The sequence below is a fragment of the Paralichthys olivaceus genome, chromosome 5 (genome assembly GCF_024713975.1).
Source record: "Paralichthys olivaceus isolate ysfri-2021 chromosome 5, ASM2471397v2, whole genome shotgun sequence".
Classification (NCBI taxonomy): Eukaryota; Metazoa; Chordata; class Actinopteri; order Pleuronectiformes; family Paralichthyidae; genus Paralichthys; species Paralichthys olivaceus.
Genome location: NC_091097.1, coordinates 27,800,501 through 27,818,947, shown reverse-complemented (window position 1 = coordinate 27,818,947; position 18,447 = coordinate 27,800,501). Strand labels below are relative to the sequence as shown.

The 18,447-nt window shown below is 39.3% G+C and overlaps 2 protein-coding genes across 4 annotated transcripts in view; one reads left to right on the top strand and one right to left on the bottom strand.

Annotated features, from left to right (window-relative positions):
• Positions 1 to 18,447, bottom strand: part of LOC109642464 (G2/M phase-specific E3 ubiquitin-protein ligase) — a 333,983-nt gene that overhangs the window by 307,699 nt on the left and 7,837 nt on the right. The window lies entirely within an intron of this gene.
• On the top strand, positions 6,156 to 18,401 carry LOC109640441 (sodium- and chloride-dependent GABA transporter 2-like). Its single transcript, XM_020104439.2, has 15 exons — positions 6,156 to 6,339; positions 6,521 to 6,970; positions 7,476 to 7,610; positions 8,819 to 8,956; positions 11,688 to 11,799; positions 11,941 to 12,073; positions 12,783 to 12,917; positions 13,139 to 13,242; positions 13,822 to 13,946; positions 14,374 to 14,486; positions 15,866 to 16,003; positions 16,108 to 16,210; positions 16,908 to 17,008; positions 17,120 to 17,287; positions 17,410 to 18,401. The coding sequence occupies exons 2-15, from the start codon at positions 6,853 to 6,855 to the stop codon at positions 17,527 to 17,529; spliced, it is 1,743 nt and encodes a 580-aa protein (XP_019959998.2). The 5' UTR covers positions 6,156 to 6,339; positions 6,521 to 6,852; the 3' UTR covers positions 17,530 to 18,401.

Genomic DNA, 18,447 nt, shown 5'->3' with positions numbered 1-18,447 from the left:
AAATTGGAGGGAAAAAAAAAAACATAGCGGACCGAACCAGCCCACATTGGGTCAACGGCCCACCGGGACGATGCCCGCTATGCCAGTTCACCCCTGCCTAAGAGTATACAATCATCATGTATCATCTGTTCAATCTTTAATAAATACTTCACAAATAATTTCATTTACTTGTCTCTGCTGATTGATAAACTGTTTCTTCACCGGGATACAGGCTTCTCTATAGATATGAATGGCATAGACATGATCTGTGTTTCTCACTGATTTAACCCTGAGAGTATGACAATTAATATAATTGTACTGCAAATTCTAGCATTGGTATGAATCTACAGATTTTCCTATATCTGTCAGGAGAGGGCATTATTTTATAACATTGATTTGGCAGATTACTAAATGCAGGAGACTGCAGCTTGGTTGCTGATTGATTGTTTATTAAATAAATTAAACTAAACTAAACAGTCTTCAAAGAGCAACAAACCATGGTGGTAAATCTTCATCAAGGAAACACGAAAAAACGAAGCACGAGAAAGGTCTTGTCGTATATTGGGGTTGCGATGATGTGAAGATGATGAAGGAATCTCCGATGACACCGTCTTGATTGTATATAAAAGTTTAATACAAAAAGTTCAGCATCAATACAAGCAAAGCAATCTGCCTGGAGAGAGATTCGGGGCCAATGTGAATCTTCTGTCGAGGCAACTTCATCTCCTCGTTTATATAGGAGGGTTGTTTGCGTAAACCTAAAGAAAATGCATCTGGCTTTCCTCCAGATTGTCCGGTGTCAGGAAGGGAATAGCACCAGCTCTTCACGTTTATACAGTCACAAGAAGGGAGACGACACTAGCCCAAATTTAGTGTTGCACTTAGAACTGTGACCTATTGCCCTACCATACGTTCAGGCTTTCTCCAAATTCCTCAAGACCTGTGGACCTCAAACCTAAAGATACATTTCTTTTATGGGGAGGACTACACATAGCATTTCAGACACCACAGACTGTTATAGACTGATGAGGAACAAGGGAAACAAGGGAAACAAGGGAAACAAGACAAACTGACAAGGACAAAAGGAAGCAAAGACACTCAATTGAAATGAATTGATAAGTGAAAAACAGGGGAAACACATTAGGAACAATTGGAGACAATCACACAGGTGGGAAACAGGACAAAGTCAGGAAATAAAGCTACAGACACATGGAGCGAAACGTAAAAATAAAACAGGAAACAGAAGTCAGAATGAACAGATAACACAAACTAAATCCACACACAAGAAAAATGTCCAATACCAAAAGCTTCCAACAAAAAATCCCAAAAGCTCTTCAGAAAAATAAAGCTCAGCTGACTTGGTAATGTGAATTTTGATTTAGATTTGTTTGGTTCAATGTCACTCAACTATTTTATTTAAATACATCAGCCTTATCGGAACATATTTGTTACTGAAGAACATTCACAGAGGAGAGTTTCTCCAAAAACCTTAATTAACTTTAGGGGTCAAATCATTGACAATAGGGCATTAGGTTTATTTATTTATTTAATGAAATGACAATGGACAATACAATACAAACAGAACTGTGACCAAATGGTACTGCAAATTCTTATTAGTCTACTTTGGAAGTTGCTTGGACTTTGATGTTGAGTATGAGAAAATCTGCCAATTAGTGTCACTATCAATGTCCATTAGGTTTTGATGACATCCCACTAGCCTTCTCTTTATTCATATAGACAGTTGCATTTCTGGCACAGTTTCAACATGATTATTTTCCTGAATATTGTGGTATGAGGTATCTGCTTCAATCATACACATCTGTTAAAGAAAGAATTCAAGAGCTGGTTCAATCAATCAAATCAATCACATTTTATTTGAATGCCCATATTCACCAATCACGGTTTGTCTCATAGGGCTTTAACAAGATGTGGCGTCCTCTGTCCTTAACCCGCAACAAGAGTAAGATAAAACTATACCAAAACCCATTTTAACAGGGAAAAGGAACGTAGAGACCTCAGAGAGAGCCACATGTGAGGGATCCCTCTCCCAGGACAAACAGAAGTGCAATAGATGCCACGTGTAATGGAGAAGCCAGTGAAGTGTAGCTAATACAGGACATATGTGGTCTCTTTTTCTCTTGTCAGGACACATGCTGCAGCATTTTGGACAAGCTGCAGAGTCTTTAACAACTTACTGCTGGAGCCTGACAATAAGGAATTACAATAATCAAGTCTGGATGTGACAAAGGCATGAACTAGTTTTTCTGCATCTTTTTCGAGACAGGACATGTCTGATTTTTGAGATGTTATGGAACTGAAAGAAGGCGGTCCTAGAAATTTGTTTAAAGTCAGAAACAAAGGACAAATAGAGATCAAAGATGACTCCCAAATTCCCAACTGTTTCATTGGAAGCAAGGGCAATGTCATCTAGCGCAGCTATATCATTAGATAATGTATCACTAAGTATTAAGAACCTCTGTTTTATCTGAGTTAAACAAGAGAAAGGTGCAGGTCATCCAGGTTCTTATGTCCTTGAAACATGCTTGAAGTTTGCATCCTTCATCAGTTGCATTTGTAGACAGATTGCATTCAATTCGACAGTCATGGGACTAAACTGTCCAAATCGAAGGCTCCTCCCAATGCAGCCATCAAATGTGTCCTTCCACCCCTGAGCAACTGAGGCTGCACCTGGTGGATTCTTTGTGGCCCAACATATTCCATGACACATTGCACTTAACTGACAAACTGCAGCAAAAGGCAGCAGAAAGTAAGGCAGAAACATCAGACGAATTTGTGGTCATTTACCACTAATTTACCACGTCTAATGAACATTTTTTAAGTAAGTTAACCACCTCAGTCTCAGTTTTCACATCACTTTGCGATCATCACAATTTTGTGTTTAGTTGTCACTTTTAATTTTACTGAGTTAATATTAATAAGCTACATGTGTGCATCTGATAGCAGCTATATAATGTTTCAGAAATGTTTTGATACGGGCTCGTATAACTATCATTACTATTACCACCTCGTTTTAAGCCTATTAAGGAATAACAGTGAATTAGACTCAGTGCAGATGTGTAATTTAATGACAGTTTAGATATTTATTACATTTGTCAAAAGGCCAAAAAAAGTACTTACAGACTGTCTTTAATCTGAGGTGTTGCTCCTTTGTTCCATGTTATCCTACAGATGTGACATAGTGATTTCAGCATAAAACATCCTTTACATTGAGTTTTTTGCACTGCAGCACCTGATGTCCTCAGAATCCACTGTGGCAGCAGCAACATGGTGGAGATCGGCAGCTTCAGGCTAGTCAACATGAAGACGACTTGCACCAGCTTCATCTGCACAACACTTCATGTTTTCTTCCCTCAACTAAAGATGACATGCAGCTGCTTACAGTTGGCATTGCTAAGTGTCATGGATTATATTAAGTCAGTTTCTACGACCCCAAATCAGAAAAGGTATGTTACATTTAAAATTAAAACTGAGAACAGTGATTTATAAATGATCTTTGACATGTACTCCAATAAAAACAATAGAGAAGCACATTATTGGATGTTTGACATTATTTGAGATACTGACTCGTCTGACCCAAATACATGTTTCCACTGTGTTATGGTTCATCCCAGATGCCTTCAAGTCCAGAGAAGTTGACAGCGCTTCTGGACACGGTAAACATACAGTGAGGCTTCCTTTTGGCACAGTAAAATTTTAACTGCATTTGTGGATGTAACTACGTATTGTAGTGCTTGAAAAATGTTTGCCAAAGTAATCCTGAGACCATGTGGTTATATACAGTATGTTTGTGTGCCTATAGATGACCAACGGTTCTTGATGCAGTGTCCCCTGAGGGATCGGAGAGCACGGTTAGTCAGCTTAGGCACTTTATGCACTGAAATGTTTCCAGATTCCTTGAATATTTTAATAATGTTATGTACTGTATAGGAGGAAATTTCCAAATCCCTTCCTATCTTTCTTTAAAGAACAATGTTTTTTAATCTTCTCACACATTTGTTGGCAAACTGGAGATCCATGGCCCATCTTTCCTGGATGCTGCTTTTGTACTAAATCATGATTACAATCACCTGTTGACAGCACCTATTTCTAATCACTCATTCTACATCACTAGCCCTAAATTGCCCCCATCCCAAGTTGTTTTGGAATGTGTTGCAGGCCTGAATGGCAGGAAATATGTTATGTTCATACTGTCTGCAATGAAACACAAGTCAAATTAAATTTAGAAATCACTGCTGTCTTTTTTTTATTTGTATTTTCCATACTGTCACAACTTTTTCTGAGTTGGAGTTGTATATTCATTATGGTTGGTAAAACAAATCACTTTTATCACAACAATGTTCATCTTTTACTTTCTGATTTGCTCGACTTTAGATAAATACCCAGTTTTTTATTTAGCAGACAAGTGTAGTTTTCAATGTAACGCATTACAACACATCAACACCAATACAAAATGCAGATGTGACGTTAAATATTCATGTTTCGGTCGATCAGAGTAAATCTGTTTCTGCAGTATGATAATCTGTTTGTTGTGGTTATATTATTAAACTATTTAAATTCAATGTTTCTTAATGTTAGATATCTAATGTGGTGCAGCTTATTCTCCAAACACACATAGTCGCCTTCAGTTTAAAAGTACTATCACCTAAACTCTAACGCTTCTCTCTGCCGTGCGGACCGGTTCATGTCAGTGTTATGTCGGTCATCATACGCTCCCATTAGCATTGTCTTTACTGCTGGTGTCTTGACCTTCTATGCAAAGTGACTTGAGATAATATATATTATGATTTGCCGCTATACAAATAAAATTGAATTGAATTGAATGTTAGTGGAGCTAAGCTAACAAGCCAGGTACAGAGACACCAATACCTGCTCATCACTACTAACACATAAATAAAATACTATATTTTACTTACCACAGAAACTGGAGCACAGATGTCTTCGACATCTCTGTCAGGACAACCAGCCGTTCAACAAACCATATAATTCATCCGATATGTGACTGAAAACCTCTCCACAGACCTTTTTATTATTTAAACGAGCAAGTTAGATAAAAATTCACCCCCTGTACTGCTTTCAAAACCGTTTTTTGAACCAAGTTGTAAACAGGTTTAATTCAGCTCTAAAATTGGGCTTTTTAACATGGGAGTCATTGAGAATTGACTCGTTCTTGGAGCCAGCCTCAAGTGGCCACTCAGTGAACTACAGCTTTTTGCACTTCAGCATAGGCTTCATTCCTCAGCCCGGGTTGTTGCCGCTTGAGCCAAACCAGTGACAAGTGTTTGCATAAAAGCCGAAAGTGGCATATAACAGTAAATTATCAGATTTATAAAACCGAGTGCACGCCCCTGGAGGCAATGTTCCTCCCACAGAGAGGATAGAGCATAGAATAAAGAACACAAGCAGAGGATACTTAAAGGTGGAGGCATAAAAAAATATTGCTTTGCTCCCTCAGTGTGTTTGCTACTGCTGGGGGCGAATAAGCTGTTAATGCTGGAGACAAGAATAGCCTCTATACTCAGGAAACCAGCAAATGTGGCATTGTGTTGAAGAAGGACAGGGACACTGACATGGCTGGTAAAACACTGTTTGATTTTTAAATGCATGGTATTCGCCAGTGAGGAGGTCTCTGTAACACCAGGGCATCCTGTGAAGCATCTGAACACCTCCAATTTCACCTCAGCAGATGACACACTCCACAATTAGACATGCTCAAGCGTGGGTGTCATTGTTGAGAACCGGTGACAGGAGCCAGCACTTCAGGGAATGCCTCAGGCTCTAACTGAAATTACAGTTTGAAAAGACTCATGTATTTTTTTTATTGGCCTTTCAGTAGCATTTTAAATGTATGATTTCTGTTGCTTCTATAATATTTCCAACTGAACTGTTTGTGAACCCACCCCTCCGTCGGCATCATGGTGAGTAGATATTAAGGGAATTTTCATTTATAATAATAATAATAATAAATTTTATTTCAAAGGCGCCTTTCTGTCACCCAAGACACCGTACATAGTTAAAACCAAAAAAGCGAAACATTAAAAAGAAATACATTAAAATAGAGTCATTAAAAGTATACATCATAAAACATTAAAACCGAATGAAATTTCACAGTGGAGAGCTAGATGGAGAAGGCAATTTTAAACAGATGGGTTTTGAGTGATGACTTAAATTGTGAGAGTGAGGTAATGTTTCGCATGACGGGTGGCAGAGAATTCCAGAGCTTGGGAGCAGAGCGGCTGAAAGCTCTGCTCCCCATGGTGGTGAGACGGGCAGAGGGGACAGACAGGTGAATAGAAGAAGATGATCTGAGGGACCGAGACGGACATGAAGTAGATCGAAGAGGTATGTTGGGGCAAGATTATGGATGGCCTTGAAGGTAAGCAGAAGGATTTTGTAGTTGATGCGTGATTTGACAGGGAGCCAGTGGAGCTGTTGTAGGACAGGAGTGACGTGGTGGTACTGTTTAATTTGAGAAGATTAGAGGTGAACCAATATTTGATTTATGTGTCTGTTTTTCCTTCAGGTTTGCTTCATCTGCTCCTTTGTGGACTATCAGCCCCTGACATTTGGGGACTATGTGTATCCAGACTGGGCCTACTATCTGGGCTGGGCCATAGCCCTCGCCTCTATTATTGTAATACTGAATGTGCTTATTAGCTCAGTGCAAAATCATTACACTATTACTGTGTAACTTATTATGAATATAGTTTTTCTGAGTGAGCTCTGTTTCCTTTAGCTTGGCTGGATATTTGGCTTAGGCAAATCCTTTAAACTAGCCCAACTTGCTCTACCATATTGTCACCAGTTGACTGAGGAGAATACTGATAGTACTGTTCAGAGGACTGAGGAGGAAACATGGAGAAGAGGGAACAGTGGGGGAAGAAAAGGGAATATATTCTAGCAGTAGCAGGGAATGTGGTGGGCCTGGGCAACGTGTGGAGATTTCCATACCTGTGTTATAAGAATGGAGGAGGTAAGCTGGAGGACACAAAGCCAGAGTCTGAATTTTAACAGCATCAGAAATGGAATTAAGAAACCAACTAGAACAGTTCTATTAATTCATTGTCATTTGTGTTGTACTTGTTTATGTTGATATGGCTTCAAAGTATTACAGTATTATCCAAGATGCAGCAGGCTACAATAATTTGACATGCTGTCTGCTGCATGTAGAGCAGCCACCAGCTGTTTCAAGGTACATTCACCGGCTTGACTTTTATAACTGTGTTCTACTGTGCACATATGACTGTCATCATACAATATGTATGCTGCTGACTTGTCTTTGTGTTGACTATAGTTCAGTTGAGTCCAGTCACTAAATATTTACAGCAGATGGCTGGATGGCTGGACAGACGGATAGTTCTTGTATTCTGTAAAAGTTTCATGGCCAATTTTTTTAGATCAGCATATTAATCAATTAATTGGGAAAGTCATCACTGTCACTCACTTTATGAACAGCTGATGTGTATTTCTGTGTGCAGGTGTCTTCCTGTTTCCTTATCTCATCTTTGCTGTGCTGTGTGGTGTGCCACTCTTCCTGATGGAGACTGTGATTGGTCAGTACACACAGGAGGGCGCCATCACCTGCTGGAACAAGATCTGCCCACTTGCAAGCGGTAAATTGGGCGTGGTATTAGTTCCGGTCATAAAGTCGAGCTCAGCAACATTCCAGTACATGAGCTGACAGCAGCTGATCTCTATGCCTGACCACATGTTCTGCATTCAATTGGCAAAGTTTATATTGCACACTCTTTAAGATGCCTTAGCTGAAATATCTTCCTACTTCCACTGCCAGCCACTTTGCAACCCACATCCACCCCAGCACTTCCTTTCATACTGAATCTAAGCTTACCAGTGTTATGTGTTGAGGCTTGTGCCTGCTTTGCTCTGTGCTTCCACCTATGGATGTGGGAAGGCAGAAAGGTTCCAGAAGAGAGCCATTCTGACAAATATAACTTATTGCAATTATTGACATCAAATTAATTTTGACAAAAGTTATCATGACTGAATAAGAATTTCTGGCTATATTACAAAAATAAAAATCCACACTCTGATACATTGTATACATTCTCTATCAGTTTGTCATTGAATGCATTGCATATTAAAATTCCAGCAAATACTAAATAGAAAATATTAATTATAAAACTACTCATTAAAATATATGCAGATATTTTTTTATGATCATCTAATAGTTTAATTGACAAGTGGTTTTAGGTGAATTTACATTTTCCCTCCAGAAATTGATGCACCTGCATTCACTGGCAGGGGGGTTTCAGACATTCTGGATTTAAAAGATGCAAATTTATACACATACTCAAACATGTCATCATTCTGCCCTGACTGTGATAGACTTTCGATTTGTCTTTTGATTCTGTGTTTCAGATAATGATGCACAGTTTTGAATTTATACACTTGGTGGGCTACTTGATAATTGGTTTAGACCTTGGACTTTTAATCTACTGGTGTCTGGACTTGAAATTATTTGACCTCCCTTATGTGTCTCTGCATGATTTATTCCTGGTCTTTGTTTTGTTTCCCTCTCCTGGGATTGTAGCCTACCTGTTTTAATGAGTCCAACTGTCTCCCCTCCCTTTGAGTGTATAGTATATTTGTACTATATTTCCATCTGTCTTCATTCATTTCTTCATTCTTTGTCTGTGTTTTTTGTCTGCATTTGCATCCTGCTAATTACAAATGCAACATCATGACCAATGTATCTAAAGTCCTCAGCAATATAACACTGTTGTCATGGTGCTGTTGCTTTCACATTGCTCAGTTATAAAGAGTTTATAACCATGTGATATACTGTATTGTCTCCCTCCAGGAATTGGCTATTCTATCAACGTGATCCAGTTGTATGCCACCATCTACATCCTTATCCTGGCCTGGGCCCTCCTCTACCTTATCTACTCTTTCAGAGGCACGCTGCCCTGGGCTACCTGCAGCAATCCCTGGAACACAGGTCAGCATATGTTTTTACACACTGCATTTTCTCCACATTCATTTATGGGGCTGATGTATCAGAAAAGGGCGGGGCATGGGGCAATACAAAGCCCCCCGTTGGAATTGCATAACAAGGTCTGTGACATAACATTCTGACATGATTAATGTTAAGAATATAAATCAGTTTTAAATAAGACAATGTCCCTAATTGTTATCAATTTGTTTGTGATGTATTCAAGCAACAAATTATTCATTTAATTGATTGAATATTTTTTCAAACAGTCCCACTTTATCAAATATGATTGATAATCATTGGACACTTAAGTTCTCTAAATGGAGAAATATGCATTTAGTGATTCCTGAAGTTAGACAGATGTAGATAAGCAGAGAGGTGTCTCTAAAGAGATGGAGTATATGGTCTGCAGTTGTCAGACAAGAGTTAATGGTAAATACAGTCTGTCCCTGTCTGTTTAAACTGATTGTTTGTTTAGTTAACTAGCACATAATCAGTTTACTCTCTGGGACAGAGATGATCCAAAAAGCACAGAGACAAAAGAAGAGTCTGTCCTGTGGTCTGCAGCCATTGGATTCACCAAACATGTAGACAAGACAATGGGCTGATTGATGATGTTGATGGTCTCTCACCTGAGAGGAATGTTTGTTCCTAGAGTCGCCCTCTTTTGCCCAATTGAATGAATAATCTATTATTTTTGTTTGCTGTTGACTGAATATGAATTGGCGTTTTTTTCTGTGATTAACCTTAAAAACCATGTATTTAAGATAGGGTTCTTTATGAAAAAAATGTGGATATGTTAATATAAATTATGAATAACATTTTCTTATTCATTTTCTTCGCAGTTTTTTCATAATAATTTTTAATAATTGGAAATATTGAGCTTTACTTTCATAAAGGAAGGTGATGTAGACTTTTCTCAAAGCCAAATACAAGTGTCCCAGATTATAAAGTGACCTGTGCAAGATTATCAAATATGGGCAGATTTTTCTTTTTCCACACCAACAACACTAAAGGCTGTGTCTTTTCTCTTCTGAGTATGATATCTCCATTATTTCTTCTGCTGTGGTTATAAAACATCTTAAAGATTACAGAAATAGGTATATATGTTGATCTAATATGTAAAACAGATATCGGAATAAGTCACACAAGTCAAAACTGCAAAACAATTCCCAAATGACCTGAATTCACCCTCTGTACAGCAACTTAATGTCCTGTCATTCTGTGTATATGTTAGACTTAAAAAAACGAAGCCATAATTGCTCTCTAATGATAAATGAAGAAATGTGATAAGTCTTAAAAGCCTATCCATTGCTCAAACAATCATCAAAAATGCAATTAATTACTTTTCTATGATCAACACACCAAATATTTTTGATGGTCTTTTTGAAGGTGTTTGTTGAATGTCTTGAATTTCCAGAAAGCTCCCTAGCATTACATATCGAGACAAAATATAAATAAAATAGGTTATTTAAAAAAAAATCACATTAGAATGCTTGTTCCAGGTCTGGTATATTTCAGACAAAATCTGCTCCTTGGGAAGGATTGCTTTACAAAAGCCAGCTTCCGGAGACAAAAGCCTGCTGCTGCCTCAAGTTGACAGTAAATTACAAATCTATTGTTCATGTAAACATCCGTAAAGTAACAAAGCAGTATAAGATTTAAAGAGACTCAAAGGTTCTGAGTCAAATGCCAGTGCAAAAGGTTCTGGACTCAATGTGGAAATTCAATAACATTATATATATATATATAATAGATATATTTAACTTACATATTTATTTTTGTTAGCACACTCAACACAGTCTTATCAAATAGGGTAACTCAAATTATCAAATTGAATATATAAATGAATAACAGGCAAAAAATAATCAGAAACACTTAAAACTTATCAAAACTCTGCTCTGACTAAATGAAATAAAAATAAAGCGTACATTATATTCTATAAAATACAACTATTTACAAAGGAGGTGAAGGAAGCAGGATCGTTCAGCTACTTCACAGGAGCATCCTCCTTGTTGCCATCTCGGAAGATTTTTATGACCTCACTCTGGATTATTTGCTCAATGGTAAGCAGGAGAAGGTCAGAGAGTCTTTCCTCCCCACAGACTCCTAATTTGTAAAACAGTAAAACTGTCTTTATATTCTCTGTCTGCTGCAGCTGTCTGTATCTCTCTCCCCCTCTCTCTTCATTAAACATGACAAACGTCAGTAAGCAGCTGGACAAGGCTTTGAAATCACGGATTTCATTAGTACAAAACGTGTCAGCGCTGCATGAGAGCGAGGTGGAGGAGGAGGAGGGAGGGGCAAGGCGGGGGCTTGTGTGCGCCGCGGATCAGGCTGGAGCAGAATTCTCACAAGAACTCAAATAAATGCCCGTCAGATATCAAAACACTTTGGGGGAGAAGTGATGACGGAGAGGGTCATTTTTATTTTTTAAATATTGATGAATGAAGAAAAAGATGGGCTCCAGCAGAAAGGGCACTTTTCTGATCCAGGGCGAAAGGGCAGGTGCTTGAGCACCACTAGGGGTCTATCTGTGCACGTGCCTGTGGAGCAGAACCAAACTTAATATGAGCGGCCATCTCCCTCTACCGGTTGCGGTGAGCAGAGAAAAATGGGGAGGAGAGGAGAGGTGGGTGGGGAGGGGAGAGAGACCAGGAACAGTTGTGTAACCATTATATTCAAGCTCTGAAGATTAACATTTAATGAACATGACCATTTGTTTTCCTGTCAACAGACAGATGTGTGGACCTCACATCTGCAAACTGGACTGCACTACACACTGGCAACCTGACAGGAAACTGGACCTCTGGAAATCTCACCAAGTCTTCAGTCTCTGAGTTCTGGGAGTGAGTTAGTGTTACCACACAAACCGCTCATTGTAAACTGCATTGGGTGGCCAGCGGATGACATATATGAAACACATTCTTTCCAGACAACAAATTCATTAGGTGTGTAACCACCACTCACTGTCTGGTGTCCCCACACAGGAGAGGAGTGTTGTCCATGTCCGGGGGAATAGACGAGGTTGGCACAGTGAAATGGGAGCTGCTGTTGTGTCTCCTGGCCTGCTGGGTGGCCTGTTACTTCTGCATTTGGAAAGGTGTTCGCTCCACAGGAAAGGTCTGTGAGCAGAACACAGTTCAGACCTGTCTGCTTTCAAAGTTTATATACTGCCAATTATCTTTGCCACACAACTTTTGGGGGAGATTGTATAGTTATTTGTACAAAATGGAGGCCTGTTGTTATGTCCTGTATCTTTGGCCAGAAAATAGTTTTACAGAAATGTTGATGATGGAATGTACTGTATATGGACTGTATCAGAACATTACAGTGAGGGTGTAAACAAAGCTTCTTTTCTTTTTTTAAGCATTCAGAAAAATGGAGCAACATCAAAACAAATGCATAGAATTTTCACTTTCTAGTCAGAAACTGCCCGTTTTAGTCACCAATGAGACTGACCTTTCTACAAATCCAAACTGCAAGTGGAGGTTTTTTGATGTAATGAGCATCAACCATAATTATGTTTCAGTAGCCAATGTATAATCACTGTAGTTATTCTGAACTTAATTTACAGGTCAAACGGGTCAAAGGACAGGAATCGAGGCCTTTTTCTATCTGTTGCAGGGCTAACATGTATTTTCTGTCCAGGAGAAGTTTTTGAACACTTGTAACAAGTCATAACAATATAATATTTTCTTACTCTTTCAATTGTGCTGACATGGCATGAAAGCAGCCCTTGATTTCATATGTTGTTTCTGACATTGTAATTGAAACACAGTGCTTCTGTAACCTGACACTGAAACCTGTTATCCATCCACTGAAATTCCAGGTGGTGTATGTCACGGCAGTGTTCCCCTATGTAATGTTGGTCATTCTGCTGGTCAGGGGGTTGACACTGCCAGGGGCCTGGCAGGGTGTGGTCTATTACCTTTATCCAGAACCTTCTCGTCTGGCAGACCTTGAGGTGAGACACATTTTACAATGTTTGACTGGTGCTATTTGTGAAAACGTTACGTGATCTGAGCTTGAAAGATTTTTGAAAGTACATTTTCAATGTTTAACAGTCAAACCTATGTTAGTCTGTTGTAGAGGAATAAATGATGTAGATGTAACATCAGCTCCTGTGATACAATGACATGACAGTGATGATCTTGTTCCACATGGTTTTTCACCTTTGTTAATCAGGTGTGGATGGAAGCCTGTGCTCAGGTCCTCTTCTCATATGGTGTTGGAGCAGGGACTTTAACCACACTGGGCAGCTACAACAAATTCAAGAACAACTGTTACAGGTAAACCATGTGATCAGTTCCATCCCATGCATACATTGTTAAAGTTGTGTTATTGGAGTTTGACTGAACACCCATTCACACACACATTCACACAGTGCATCTGTGTGCAGCACTTTCATACATCAATCATACACTGCTGGCACTGCCGCCAGGGGTAAGAATTAAGTATGTGGACAGGAGAACAAAAATAGGTTAAACAATCCACAATCCCAACCCCTCCAACCGTTTGTCCTGATCTGCACCACCAATGAGGAGCAGTGCACCGACTACCCAAACCTTTTTAAGTGGAAAGATTCTGACATGCATGGCATTGGAAGAGCTCTAGTTTGACTCTGGGCCAGCCGGATCATTTGAATCCATGTCATTCCACTACTCACCGCAATTAAATAAAAAACATGAGATTCTCCCAAAATATCTGCAAACATATATAAGAACAACTGAATCATGACAATACTGGGGGGAAGAATGAAGGAATGTAATTTAGCTCAAATCTGCACTTTACCTTTCTTATATTAACCTCATTAATGTCAAAGATCTCAGAGATGGGCATTTCAAAGCTGTGTGTGTTTGTCTGTGCAGGGACAGTCTGTGGTTGTGTGTGCTCAACAGTTGCACCAGCTTCACTGCTGGGTTTGCTGTCTTCTCCACTCTGGGCTTCATGGCTCAGGCTCAGGGAATTCCCATCAACATGGTTGTTGATTCAGGTATGATTTGAAACTTAGAGCCTGATCTACTAAAGGTTTGCCCGTGTAAAAACGAGTGCAAACTTGATTTAACCCGCAGAAAAACATGCAAGCTCGTTTTACCCACAACATTTCCTTTCACGCAGACACTCTCCCATATCATGTCTCTTTGAGTTATATTAATTCTTGGCTGTAGCTCAACAACATGCTTGTTTGCCTCTTCCACTAACACCTCCATCAAATTTCACTTTGTGCTTCTGGTCACTTTGCTCTCTGTAACGCTCCATGGTGTAAACATGTAACGCACGCCAACCACTCTTATTTTGGGATCTGTGTCTGTAAAACATGCATTTACCTGCCCACAGACTTATGCTGCAAAAGGACAAAGATCTTATACAATACAAACTTAGATGTTGACTTACTTCAAATGTCTCTTTTGTTCTCTCAGGGCCTGGGCTGGCATTCATTGCATTTCCTCAGGCTGTGGCCATGATGCCCCTGCCTCAGTTGTGGGCTGTCTGCTTCTTCATAATGCTCATTCTGCTGGGTCTGGACACAACGGTAAAATATCTCATATTATATATATATATATATATATTCAGCTATTATAAGATCTTTTTTTTAAAGGGAAGACTAACTAACAACCAATCCATTGTGATGGAGGTAACAGTACAAGGTGGATTGGTGTTTAGGTGAAAGCAGCAGTCCAGTGAGGGGATATCCAGGGACAGTGTTGTGCAATAAATGAATTAGTTCACATTCATGTCTTCTTATTTTTAAATGAGCTGCTCGGAGTTATTGTTTTTCAATAGAACCTCCTCCTACCCATACATAACTAAATGAATAACAAATGTCAAATGTCCTCCTCCCAGTCCCTGAAGGTTGATGGAAGTGGTGCTTTAAAATCATCCAATCACAACATAGCTACTGACTGTTCCCACATTTCATTCATGGTTTATGCATTTATTCATTTGCTAGTGAGTGGGCCAGGACCCACAATGCACTTCCATGCTGCTGGATGTGTGGCCCAACTCATTTCATATTGGTGCACACTTTGAATTGAGTTTTAAGTATTGACAGAGTAATGAAGAAAGCCTTATTCTTCTTTATACATGTGAAAGGATTGTCCTAAGTCCTGAACCCCACATTATCACTGCTATTATATTGCTTTTATTGCATTCATTCATAATTCATATTTATGTTAAATGATCATTATTTATATTTATATATAGTTGTACTTGGTCCGTCTGGGTTATTTGGGATGGATCAGCTGCTCAATCAGGAAAAGTGGAGACAGGTTTAGGGTAGTACAGCAAGATTGGTGAAGCTCTTCATTAGTAAATTACATTTTGGATTTTTTGCACCTACAGATGATTAATGTGTATGGAAAATAGTTAATGACAGCAGTAATTCATAAATAGACCCAATTGGTTTTGTTCAACATATAAATAAACCCACTCACTGTTTCAATCGCACTCCTGATATTGTTCTGAGATATGGCATAGAAATTAAACAATTGAAATTTCCCCCGAACCCCCTTTTGTCAGATAATTTTGTGTTTGAATTAAATTCAATTATATGCTTGAAAGGCCTTGTATTCCTGTAGTTCAAACCCCTCCCCCATACTTGAGTGAGTAGGTGGTGGGCCAGTGAGTTGAGCAAGAGAAAGAAAAATAACAGTGAGTGTTGAATAAGCAAAAGAGATGGTATTTATCCTTTTGGTAGCTTGAATCTACTTCTTTTTTTGATTATCTCACAGGGGTTTCTTTCTTTCGTATGTTTGTGAAGCTTTTTGTTCATGAATCACATTCTGATCACGGGGTCTGGCCTGCCGACCTGCTTTCATACACATCCTTTTAAAGTTTTCAGTGTAACATGAGGGAGTGGTGCTACAAATGTGATAATCTGTTGGATCTTCATGCTGTCCCTTTACATTTTAGTTTTCAGGTTTGGAAACAATAACATCATCAGTGATTGACATGTTCCCAAAAACGATGCGCAGACCCAGGCGTAGAGAAATCTTCCTCCTGCTCCTCTGCTTTGTCTGCTTTATCTTGCATATCCTTCTCACCACTCAGGTATTCCACAAAATGATGTAACCTTACCCAAGAACAGCACTTTACACACAAAGAATTATTATAAGTGACATTAAATATGCATGTCCCTGCTCTTTGTTCTCCAGGGTGGAATCTATTTGTTCCAGTTGGTTGATCACTATGGTGCTAATGGAGCATGTATACTATTTGTGTCTATGGTCCATTGTGTGGCTGTTGGGTGGGCCTTTGGTAAGTGTTATTTTTGAAGGGTACTGTGTTATGTGTTAAAATGGGGAAGCAAACTTAATTGGCGAGAGTCCTTCCCTAGAAACTTTTTTATAAACCATAATCATACAAGCCCCAAAATCATCTCAGATCCACCTCATGTCCTCCATTCCGAGTACCAGCTCCTCCCCCTCAGGTACAGGGTGCCACTCAGGCACCACCATTTCACCCACACACTGCAGGGGATGGTGAGCAGACATCTATCTGAGGATCATAGGTTCTGGGATAAAGTGTTGCGGTGGAGGAGAGCAGAGTCGGAAGACCTTTTCAGATAGGAAGTGGTTTGCACTGCACATGCCACTGGGTTCATTGCATAGCCCTCCACACTACCTTCTTTGGGCTATGCAGGCCGCTGCGTTCAGAGCAAATAGGCAGTATTCTGTTTTTTAGTAAGGGAAGGCAGTCCTGTTTGCCTAACCTCACAAATTATGATTACTATTACCAATCACAATCCTAAAGCATGACCCCAAATCCTTGAAGTATTGAATTACATTTTTTATATTTTACACTTATTTCAATCTACACACCCTTTGTCAGTTGTGGGCCTACATACAATCAGCTACTTGGTATAGGCCGGTCCAGTAGTCATGTTAGATGTGTTCTGACTAGCAACGGTCTGTCCTTTTAACCTGTTATATTACTAACTATGTTTGTCATTCAGGTGCTGAGCGGACGTGTGATGCAGTTGAGGAAATGACGGGTCAGAGGCCTTGGGTTCTTTTCAAACTGTGTTGGCGTTATTTTACACCACTGATCTGCATGGTGAGTTACACACTATGAGCAAGAAAACACCTGCAGTTATTGCTAAAGTTGGGCAGCAATAAGGAGTTAAGACACAACGTGTTTTATACGCAACGTCTATTTTTCCTTCAGGTTTGCTTCATCTGCTCCTTTGTGGACTATCAGCCCCTGACATTTGGGGACTATGTGTATCCAGACTGGGCCTACTATCTGGGCTGGGCCATAGCCCTCTCCTCTATTATTGTAATACCCATCTGGGCTATTGGCAAGATTTACCTCACCAAGGGCTCCCTCAGACAGGTGAGAGCACCAATACATCCTGCCTACTTTTCCATTCTGTTTTACTTTTCATTATTTTCATATAGAAGATGTGCATTAACATAATTTGATAATACTTCTGTTGAATTTTCTGACCTCATCAGCGTCTGTTGGTCCTGTGGCATCCTGATAGTGACCATGTTGATCCCAAGACAAACAAAGAAAATCTCCTGAACAAAACTGAGAGGAAACTAATGTCAGCTCCTCTCCCTGACATGTTATGAGTCACTATGAATATTTTTTAAGGCTGACTAAAGAAAAGCCTATTACATAAGACACAAGTACTATGCATGATACTATGAAAACATCTAAAAATCCTTATATAATATATTTACATGATCTGTTCTTGAATATAACACTATGCAACTGTGAGATGTGCATTTTTACCCATGTTTATTCTTGCTCCCTGATATTGGCTACCTGCTGTGTGTACAATCATTATATTAATCTTTTCTTTCCCTTGAATGGTATGGGAAGGGAGTTTTACTTTGCTGCTGACACTATATTGTACAACATTTATCATTTTTCTATTTACATAAATGTTAATTAGTTGATGCAATTTCCAAGACAAAGTTGGAAAGGTTTTATGTTAACTATCAGTTTTTTTATTATTTGCAAATGTATTTGTCTGTAACCTGCATAGTTTTGCTCTAACTGTCTTCATGTTGCTGACATGTCATCTCCACCAATAATTGTGCAATCGTGCAATAGTGTGAATACCTGTGTCCTGGATCCACATAATAAAACATTACTTCAATTCAATTCAATTCAATTTTATTTATATAGCGCCAATTCATAATTTACATTATCTCAAGGCACTTTACATTTAAAGGTCAAGACCTTAAAACAATAGTCACATAGAGAAACCCAACAGTTCCCACAATGAGCAAGCACAGGCGACTGTGGAGAGGAAAAACTCCCTCATTAACAGGGAGAAACCTCTGGCAGAACCAGGCTCAATGTGGGCGGTCATCTGCCTCGACCGGTTGGGGTGAGGAAAGAAAAGTAAGGGGGGAGGAAAGGAGAGATGGGTGGAGAGCGGGGGAGAGAAGAGAGAGATGAGGTGGAGAGAGAGAGACCGGGAACAATTTGGCACCATCAGTATCAAGGCTGACTATAACAATAACTAAATAAATAATGAT

Coding starts and splice junctions, on each gene's coding strand:
- LOC109640441 (XM_020104439.2), top strand. CDS start 6,853: ATGGAGAAGAGGGAACAGTGGGGGAAGAAAAGGGAATATATTCTAGCA. Junction 6,971..7,475: donor GTGTTATAAGAATGGAGGAG/GTAAGCTGGAGG, acceptor TTCTGTGTGCAG/GTGTCTTCCTGTTTCCTTAT. Junction 8,957..11,687: donor CAGCAATCCCTGGAACACAG/GTCAGCATATGT, acceptor TCCTGTCAACAG/ACAGATGTGTGGACCTCACA.